Source organism: Dama dama, chromosome 2, assembly GCF_033118175.1.
Source record: "Dama dama isolate Ldn47 chromosome 2, ASM3311817v1, whole genome shotgun sequence".
Classification (NCBI taxonomy): Eukaryota; Metazoa; Chordata; class Mammalia; order Artiodactyla; family Cervidae; genus Dama; species Dama dama.
The window spans coordinates 2742168-2752482 of NC_083682.1; the positions used below are offsets into that span (position 1 = coordinate 2742168).

The following is a 10315-nucleotide window of genomic DNA, read 5'->3' on the forward strand; positions in this document are numbered from 1 at the left end:
TCAGGTCGTCTTCATACACATCAACCAAAGTAACATTTTGCAACAGATCAAATGCAGAAACGGGTACTCCAACTGTCTTCCCAGGAGCCAGACACTGAAAAGATGTGCATAACACGTAAAACAACGCCACTCTTCTCACTGAGAGTTTTTATTAAAAAAAAAATCTGTATTTACTTTTCATTAAAAATATACCGGGCGACTGAGACAGTAAAGAATCTGCCTGTAATGTAGGAAACCCAGGTTCAACCCCTGTGTCAGGAAGTTACTATGGTAACATGACATGGGTTTATTGTTTTATTTTAAAATGACTTTATACATTTTAACTTTTCAGCTTTATTTTAAGATGGTAAATATCAACAGGTATAAATGACATACACCAAAGCTCTTTGGGGTCTTAAGATCAAAATATTTGTGAACCACCACTGAGGAGTTCCTAGAGACGTGAGAATGGAGGGACATGGTGCCCTTTTAATTTACTGTATCCAGTTGTGGGAGAGTCTTGAGCTGGCTGACACAAAGATGCCAAGCCTTGGACATGCACCTGTCTTCTGGGCAGACATGATCAGTGTCCCCTCTTATGACCAGCAGGACACTTTCCTTCACTTCTTTTTCTTGTCGAGTATGTCTAATTATCAATTCTAGGAGGCACAGTCTTGGAAAGACCACACCAGCTCCTCATCACTGGAAACATATCTCGTGCAATTGAAAGTAAAACTAAACATGGTGGGGAAAAATCCTCCTGGGGAGAATTTGGAAGGTGTTTTTCAGTCACTAAGTCATGTCTCACTCTTTGCGAGCCATGGACTGCAGCGCACCAGGTTCCTCTGTCTTCCACTATCTCCCAGAGTTTGCTCAGATTCATGGCTACTGAATTGGTGATGCTATCTAACCATCTCATCTTCTGCCATCCCCTTCTTTTGTCTTCCATCTTTCCCATCATCAGGGTCTTTCCTAGTACTTTGGAAGGTGTGATAAACAATTTCTGATTCTGCTCATCCCTGGGAAGCTTAGGAGCCTTGGCTGGACCATGGTGATTCCACGCTGGAGGGAATGACTTGAGACTTTCATCATCATTTTATTTCTGATCTTCCCAGGGGGCTTGGCCAGAGCTAGCCTCTCTCCCCATCCTCGTCCTCCTGCTGTCTCTCCCCAGGGGCAGGAGATCATATTGTCCACAACTAGACGTGATTTCTGAAAAGAACATGGCTCACGTCTTCAGATGGAGTAGATTCAGCTGTTCCCACCCAACCCCATGGTGCCCCTGGACATGCTGATCTAGAAGCAAGGGTGCTCATTGTCCAGGACATCTGTGTGGTTATGGGGATATCAGAGGCTGAGACTTGGAAAGAGATGAAAGGACAGAGTACCTGGGAAGGTCAGGATGTGAGTTGAGGAGGAAGATCCCACACAGTATGGCCCTGGAGGGACATTCTCCCAGGCATGACTCTCACATAAGGAGAAGCCGCCAAAGTATCGCGGGTAGTTCAAAGTCTCAAACATCACCAAGATGATGGACACCAAGGGTGAGGCTTGTTCCAGCGCACTGCAAATGTGCAGTAAAGGTTTGGTTCAGAGAAAAAGTCACAGGTAGAGAGAGTGATTCTGAGAATATCGAGGCAGAAGCCAAATGTGAGGATGAGGAAATATGGGAGGAAACGTGATCTTGAGATATGCTCCTGAGATGATGCTTGGACTCTGATTGGCCAGTGACCCCACACAGGAAAAAACAAGCCACCTTGAGCCAGCTTGATAACACTCAGAGCCGCACTCTCCTAAGGAGCTCCTGAGAGTGGCTCAGCGGTCCAGGGAGAGAGTGGACTTCTCCAAGATCAGACTCCTTGAGAAGGTCCTTCCTGCTCTCACAGACAGGATCGTGGGCTGAACCAGCACCTAAGGTAAGAGCAAGTGGTCCACCTCCTCCCAGCTGGTAAGCTTGTGTCCGCTTTGCAGCCCAGAGCATCTGTGGCTTCTTGGGTTCCTCTTGCCCACCACTTCCCTATGTCTTCCCTGACCTGCCATTGCTTTGTCGTTCATCCAGCCTCTTCTCCCTGCCCCCTGGGCTTCCGCCTGATGCCTGATGTCTCAATAGGGACCAGACCACTGATGCCTAGGTCCTGCCCTTCTGGACATTTCTCCAATGGGGTTCCCCCTCAATTTTAGTTACCTCCTGTCTTCTCTCTTCCCTGCCCACCTTACCCGACCCCAGCATTCTCATCCAATCACTTTATGGAGTGACTTTTGCCATTTTTACATGAGGACTATGCAGCACAGAGAGACAAGTGCCTTAAACCATAGAAGTCTGAAACGGAACAGCTACCGAAGCCAGCCGTCACAGGGCTCCTGAGAGAGGCAGTCTAGGACCAAAGATGAGCCTACCACAGCAAAGATGGCCTCGTCCTGACCAGCCTTCAACCATTGAAGCCGCTGACCAGCCCAGGGGAGCAGGTTCTTTCCAAAAACAGGGCCCCAGGAGATTTTACTGAGCGAAGTACAAGTTATTCTTGATGACACTGATCTCCCAGTGATCAATCCTTTGTGTCATTAGAATATTGTTACTAGTGCATTACGGATCTACAGTCTAAAACCATCTAAAATACGGTAAATCCTACCTGCTACTGATGTATTTCACTAGTTCAAACTTCCAAGGAACTGCTTCTGTGCTTCTGGCCCCCGTCTGCTTCTGAGCCCTGCTGTGAGCTCCTCAGCCCTCACTCCCTACTGTGTCTTCCTCCGCACTCTCTCCTTGTCTCCCTGCTTCTGATGGTCCTTCTTCATCTTCCCAGCGGGGGGCACTTTTCCCCAGCCCCGCCCCTTTCCTCCCTATGACGTCATCCTCTTTAGCCGCTTCAGCTCTCACTTATGATGTTTGTTAAATCTACATCTCCAGACCACAGCTCCCTTCCAAAATCTTGGCTATCTGGACGTCTTCACGTGGGTGTTCCACAAACAACCCCAAATCAACGTAAGTAAAAATGAATTATCTCCTACTTACTTCCTTCTTCAAAATCTGCTTTAAAACCTTAAAAAATTTGTTAAAGTATCATTGATTTACAATGTTGTGTTAATTTCTGATGTACAACAAAGCGACTTGGTTAGATGTATGTATATATATTCTTTCTCAGTTTCTTTTCCATTATAGGTTGTTACAAGATATTAAATACAGTTGCCCGTGCTATACGGTAGGTCCTTGTTGTTTATCTATTTTATATGCAGTAGCTTGCATCTACTATATATAGTAAAAATTTTGAGTATATCATACAAGTGTTAATCGCTCAGTCGTGTCCAACTCTTTGCGACCCCTTGGACTGTAGCCCTCCAGGCCCCTCCGTCCATGGGATTTTCTAGGCAAGAATACTGGAGTGGGTTGCCATTTCCTTCTCCAGGGGATCTTTCCAACCCAGAGATTGAGCTTGGGTCTCCTGCATTGAGGGCAGACTTTACCATCTGAGCCACCAGGGAAGCAAATGCACTAGTTAATTATCGGGAAGGGTAGGAACCCAACCCAAACCATCTGATCCCAAAGTCCCCCTGGCACCCTCCAGTGAGTCCACATTTCAGATCTAGTGGACTGGGTCCTGTGTGGTGATGTAATTTGTAGCAATAAGAACATGCATTGAAGAGCAGACATTTGGGGGATGGTGTTAAACATGGCATTATTAGTCAGCAGTTGGATAAGCAAGTCTAGGGCTGAAGAGAGATGGAGGCTGACGATGTGTGTTTGGGAATTGAGTGACGAACAAGAGGCCATGTGAGTGGATGAGATCAGATTCAAGGGTGTGGTTTAAATAGAGCAGGACAGAGAGCTGAGAAATACGTCCTGGAAAACATCAGTGTCCAGGGGATGAGAAAAGAAGAGGAGATGAATCAGTCCGAGTACAAAATAAGGGGAAGTTGGAAATAAGGGAGGGGAAAGGCAAGAAGCATGTAACCTTATAGTTATGGCAGTCCAAGATCCAAAATAGGTCTCACTGGGCTGAAACCAAGGTGTGAACAGGGCTACCTCCCTTCCAGAGGCCCCAGGGGAGAAGCCGTTCCCTTGTCTCTTTTCGTCTTCTGGAGGCGCCTGCACCTTTGACTGGTGGCCCTTCCCCTGCTCTTCAAAGCCAACCATCACATCACCCCGCCTCTGTTTCCCGCATCACAGCTCCTTCTCTGACTCTCCCGCCCCACCTCCTTCTTATAAGGACCCTTGTGGTTTCCTGAAGGGCCCGCCTGGATGGCTCAGGGTAATCTGCCTATTTTACAGTCAGCCGGTTGGTAGCCTTAATTCCATGTATAACTTTTACCTCCTCTCTCCAAATCCAAGTCCTCGTGGGCCCTGGGGATTGGGACACCTTTGGGTGGCTGACCCTCTTCTCTGAGTCGTTAGAATCAGGATGGTATTGAAACAGCTGGAGTTGACGAGATCCCCTAGGGACTCAGGCACAGGTCTCCCTATAGACCTCAGCGCATCTGAGCTGCTACTGAACACAGTGGACTTGCCACCTGGACCTAAGTAAGGAGGTAGACCAGATGCCTCCACCCACCTTTACATCATCCATCATTCTCTCCCTGTACCCCAAACTCTTCTTCATGGACTAACTATACTAAGCGGTCTACCCTTGGAGTGGACATGCTCCCTCAAGCCCCTGGCTCTTCCTCAAGTGGTTTCTTTGCATTGGGTATCATCTTTCTTGGTTCTTCCTTAAGTGGTTTCTTTGCATTGGGTATTATCTTTCTTGGTAACATCTACCATGTCTTCAAGGGTCAACTCCCCTCTGAGAACTAGAGCTCCAGTCACACCGTCCTGTAAATGGTTGATCCCTTGGGTTTCTCGGGGTCAGAGACCAGATCCCCCCAACTCCCCCCACCCTGCTTTCTGCTCAGAGCCTAAGCTGGAGGGGACACCCAGCAGATCGGTTTGTTGAGTGTAGAGATGAATGAGTGACTGCACTGATGCCCGAGGCCCAGCTCATGAGGACAAAGCTGAGCTCCCATCTCATCCTCTAGAGAGAGCCAACGACCACAGGAAGGACCTGCACTCAGGGCATTTGTGTCCGGGCTTGGTGGGGGGCTGGAATAGAGGAGGGGGGGAGAAAGAGAGACAAGTGGAGGGAAGGTGGGAGGCACGGAGGGAAGGAGTGAGGGAGAGGGAGGAGGAGAGACAGGGAGAAGGGGAAGAGCGAGAGCCTCCCTCACTTGCCTGAGGGTCCATACCTCCATCTCTGACTCCCCAGGACTGCCAGGAGTCACAGGGCAGGGGAATCCAACAGTCCTGCCAAGCCCGGATCGCCTCACCATGGACGATTACTGCGAGATGAATCACTCCAGCACTGACGCTGCGGAGCTGGCCGAAGGATCCCACGATGTTGAGCATGTGACCCTCCGGTCCCTCACCGTGGTTGTGTCCCTTTGTGGACTGGCGGGAAATGGAATCGTGATCTGGTTTGTCCATCTGTCTCACAAGAAGACCTCCTTCCTCATCTATAGCCTCAACCTGGCCATCGCGGATTTCATGAACCTCGGCTTCCAGATTCTGTTCTCTGTCCGCCAAATCCTGAAGCCGTTCCTCCACCGCTGCTTTGGTCTTCATGCCCTCTTTATGGTCTTGAGGTGGTTCTTCTACCTCACTGGCCTGAGCATCATGACCGCCATCAGCTTCCAGCGCTGTCTGTCCGTCCTCTTCCCTATCTGGTATCGGTGTCATTGCCCCAAGCACCTGTCGGCCATCGTGAGCGCCCTCCTTTGGATTCTGACCTTTTTGTTAAACACGCTGAGAGGTTATGCCTGCGGTCAGTTATTCACCAAAGAGAAAAAGTTCTGTGATGGATTTAATACTGCCACCGCTGTGTCGGTCTTCCTCCAGTTCGCCGTCCTGGGCATATCCAGTCTGCTGTTGCTCCGCCGAGTCCAGGCCAGCTCCCAGAAGCATCAGCCCAGAAAGTTCTACCTGGTCCTCCTGCTCTCGTTCCTGGGCTTCCTCTTCGGCCTGCCCCTCAGTGTCATCCGGTTCTATACAACTGAGAAAAAAAATCCCATCTTCAATGACATCTGTGTCCTCCTGTGCTGCGTCAACAGCACGGCCAACCCTGCCGTTTACTTCTTCATCGGGGGCCTTCAGAGGGAGCGGCCCACGGAGAGCCTCAAGGCAGTCCTTCAGAGAGCCCTGGGTGAGGAGACAGAGGATGCCGAGGACCAGAAAGTGATTCCAGCGGGCAAGACGGAGAGCGTGGGCCTCTGATGGATGGTGGGGGGGGTTGGCTCCCAGTGGATCAGTGGCCCTGGGGGCTCGGTCCCTACAGTCTCGTGGCGGTCACCATGCCTCACCACCAGCAGGATAGAGGTGCCCAAGTCAGCACCCCCAAAGAGCTCCCTTCCCAGCCTCCTGTCTGTGTAAAAACTGAGAGCAGATCACCAGAAGTAGGTGTGTATGTGCGTATGAAACCAAATGCACACGTTTCAGCCTTTTGCTTGTGCTCAGTCGCTCAATCATGTCCGACTCTTTGCGACCCCGTGGACTGCAGTCCGCCAGGCTCCTCTGTGCATGGGATTCTCCAGGCAAGAATACTGGAGTGGGTTGCCATTCCTTTCTCCAGGGGATCTTCCCCACCCAGGGATTGAACTCAGGTCTCTTGTGACTCCTGCATTGACAGATGGATTCTTTACCTCTGAGCCGCTGGGGAATCCCATTGAGCCTTTCAAAACCTGTCAAATTATCCTTCAGAAAGTTCATGAAGTCACACTGACCAGCCTCAGAAGGTCGACTTTAACATCTGACTTATTGTGAAAGTTCTACCTGTTTCCAGGTTGGGATGCAAAATTCATCTTGGGTAAAGCCTGGGCCTTCGAGATGATGTGCCTTTGTCCTCTGCCCATTTTTATGGCATCTTCTGGGGTCTGAACACACTGCTTTTGTTGTTTTCTTCCTTGACTTTAAGTGGATCTACTTTCTGGAATGTGTGATCTCTCTCAAAGTCCTCTCCTTCTATCTTTAGAAATCCAGCAAAATAAAGCTTTGAGACCAGTGCTATCTGGGGGACAATGTCCAGTTGGTGCTGGTTTGGTCAGTAACTCATGCTCCAGTGACACTCGGCTGTCCACGTGGTCCCCAGACTGCTTTGGTCGTTTGACGGAAGTGCTTCAGCCCAAGCTTGTAGGACCACCCCCGGTGAGAAGAAGGTGCTGGTGGGTCTTAGTTTTCAGGATCGTCCCTGGAGACTCTGAGCTAGCTCTGGGTTTGACGTGAGGCTTGACAAGAGTTGAGGCATGGGGCTTGTCTGTGGGGCTCAGAAAAAAGGACCCCGTGTGACAGGCTGGTGCTGCAGACGGGAACCCATCGCTTCTCATTAGCCAAGCTCTGGCGACTCTTATAACCGGGGAACACTGCCCTAGAGCTGGGGGGGCACTTCCTATAATTGGGGGGCCTTACCTTATAATGGGGGGACACTGCCCCAGAGCTGGGGGGACACTTTCTATAATTGGGGGGCCTTACCTTATAATGGGGGGACACTGCCCCAGAGCTGGGGGGACACTTTCTATAATTGGGGGGCCTTACCTTATAATGGGGGGACACTGCCCCAGAGCTGGGGGGCACTTTCTATAATTGGGGGACATTACCTTATAATGGGGGGATGCTGCCCCAGAGCTGGGGGGCACTTTCTATAATTGGGGGACATTATCTTATAATGGGGGAACACTGCCCCAGAGCTGGGGGACACTTTCTATAATTGGGGGGCCTTACCTTATAATGGGGGGACACTGCCCCAGAGCTGGGGGGCACTTTCTATAATTGGGGGACATTACCTTATAATGGGGGGACGCTGCCCCAGAGCTGGGGGGCACTTTCTATAATTGGGGGACATTATCTTATAATGGGGGAACACTGCCCCAGAGCTGGGGGGACACTTTCTATAATTGGGGAGGCCTTACCTTATAATGGGGGGACACTGCCCCAGAGCTGGGGGCACTTTCTATAATTAGGGGGGCCTTACCTTATAATGGGGGGGACACTGCCCCAGAGCTGGGGGGCACTTTCTATAATTGGGGGACATTACCTTATAATGGGGGGACACTGCCCCAGAGCTGGGGGGGCACTTCCTATAATTGGGGGGCCTTACCTTATAATGGGGGAACACTGCCCCAGAGCTGGGGGGACACTTTCTATAATTGGGGGGCCTTACCTTATAATGGGGGAACACTGCCCCAGAGCTGGGGGGACACTTTCTATAACTGGGGGGACATTATCTTATAATGGGGGAACACTGCCCCAGAGCTGGGGGACACTTTCTATAATTGGGGGGCCTTACCTTATAATGGGGGGACGCTGCCCCAGAGCAGGGGGACACTACCTTATAAACGGGGGACACATCCTATGCATTGATGACCAGCAGCCAGGGTCCTGGGGCCTTTGAGTGCAAGCGGGCCCTCGGGACAAGGTACAGGGCACTGACCCTGACCACTGCCCTCGGGCTGACCGCCCTCCGCCTTCCTGCCCTGGGGCAGAGGCCCCCACCCTGCGCCCAGGGCACACGGTGTGGGAGCCATGGCCTCGGGGGCATGCAGGGCTGCGGGGCCCAGGGTGGCAGACAGCAGGATGTCTTCTCCCTGGGGAGTCAGCAAGGTGCCTGTCCTCCCAGGAACAACGGGGGGATGTTGACCCCTCACTGGGGGGCCTGCTCGTCACCCTGGGTGACAGCCATCCCAGAAGCTGACTGCGTGGTGTGAGCTGTCACCCCTCCACTGCTGAACCCCATGGTCACATTGTCCTGAGTTTATCTGCACCACCACCAGCGAAGGCCCTAGGCTGGGACGAGACCCAGATGGTCAGGGAGGACTGCCCACATTGGACCCACCCACTGGTCGGCCATGCCCCCAAAACCATTCTTGCATTAGAATACTCATCAGCATTCCTGGGCCACATCACCTGCCTTTTACCAGTTTTGTCTTCTTTCTAGAGTCTCCTGAAGGTGAAGGACTGCGTTCTTTTATGGGTGAACTGTTGCTTTGTTTTAGGAAAAACACCTTCACGGGGTCTTAGGACATGTGTGCTGCTGTAACGAGTATCACAGACGTGGTGACTCATGAACAAAACTGCGTGGTTCAGAGCTCGGGAGGCTGGGAGTCCAGACCAGGTCCAGCAGGGTGCGGGGAGGGCCCTCCTCTGGGTCAGTCTGGTGACATCTCCTTGGAGCTGGGGGCTCTCTGGGGCCTCGATAAGGACCCCAATCTCCTTCATGGGGCTCCATATGCAGGCCCTCTTCACCTCCCAGAGGCCTCTCCTCCAACATCATCACATGCAGGGACAGGGTTTCCACACGTGAGTTTTGTGGGGTGTGAACATTCAGCCTGCAGCCCTGGGATTTGGCTCCACAAGGCCAAGACTCTTCTAGAACAGGGCTTGGAGATGGTGGGCAGGACATAGCTTCTCATCATTGTATAATACGCTGTCTTTATGTCAGGTGACTTTACATCACAAACTGTGGCCCTTGGTGGGGTTACGGAGGAGTGGTCATTCTGCCCCCGCGCCTGCAGGAGGGGCTCTGGATCCCGGGGTGGGAGACACGCAGATGGTGGCGGCCTTCGGGGAAAGAGGACAGGGTGCCCTGTCTCCTCCCCTCGGCCCAAACCTGTGGTGGAGACTTCTTAACATGCCCCTGAGTGTTGCCGTCACCGTGGGGAGGTGAGGAAAGGCCTGTGCATGTGCTATGCGGCCCAGGGTCTGCAGGGCCATCAGCAAGAAACGTGGACTTGGGTCCAGGGAGACATCGTCCAGAGCCAGGGCCCGAGCCGGGGCCCAGGCCATGGCCTGAGTGTGTGCTCAGTGGCTGTTCCTATCCGCAGAACTCGCCATCTATTTTTCCTAATTCTGTAGCACCTCCTGGTCCTCTTTGGAGGACCTGGGGTGGCAGATAAATAGTTTAGAAATGTGCATATGACCCAACTGAGCTCATCCAGGGCTTCCACTGAAGAAACCCTCGATGCACTCGCTAATCTCCTGCTGGACTTGAACTTGAGAGTTTGTACAACCAGAGTCACAGTGTCGTGATGCAGAGAATGGAGGAAGCCCATGTTGAGAGACAAGGCTGGGGAGGAGGGAAACAAGTTCCAATGACAGAAACCCTGGGTCGAGCCAGACCTGAAGCTGTCACTCCCTCTGGACTCCGCACGTCAACCAAGAGACTTCTTTCTTTGTTCACCAGGTTCTTTTCTTGGGTAGGTCTTTTGGTGACTCATATGTAGAAACTCCATGCTGATGCAGTTTGCAAATATTCCTGGGGATTCTCGGGAATTCCTGGGGTTCCAGCAGAACGGGGACTGAGCTGTATTGCTCATACCT

At 51.7% G+C, this 10315-nt stretch overlaps 1 protein-coding gene and 1 long non-coding RNA gene across 2 annotated transcripts; both read left to right on the forward strand.

The window, feature by feature from the left end:
- Positions 1-1765: 1765 nt before the first annotated feature.
- LOC133070071 (uncharacterized) lies at positions 1766-5342 on the forward strand. The gene is made up of 4 exons (XR_009696069.1): positions 1766-1895; positions 2888-2962; positions 3140-3179; positions 5217-5342. It is a non-coding gene; the product is annotated as an uncharacterized LOC133070071 (long non-coding RNA).
- A 152-nt stretch (positions 5343-5494) lies between these two features.
- LOC133040838 (mas-related G-protein coupled receptor member D-like) lies at positions 5495-7023 on the forward strand. Its single transcript, XM_061121047.1, has one exon. It carries the CDS (start codon positions 5495-5497, stop codon positions 6218-6220), a length of 726 nt encoding a protein of 241 aa, XP_060977030.1. The 3' UTR covers positions 6221-7023.
- The last annotated feature ends 3292 nt before the right edge of the window (positions 7024-10315 follow it).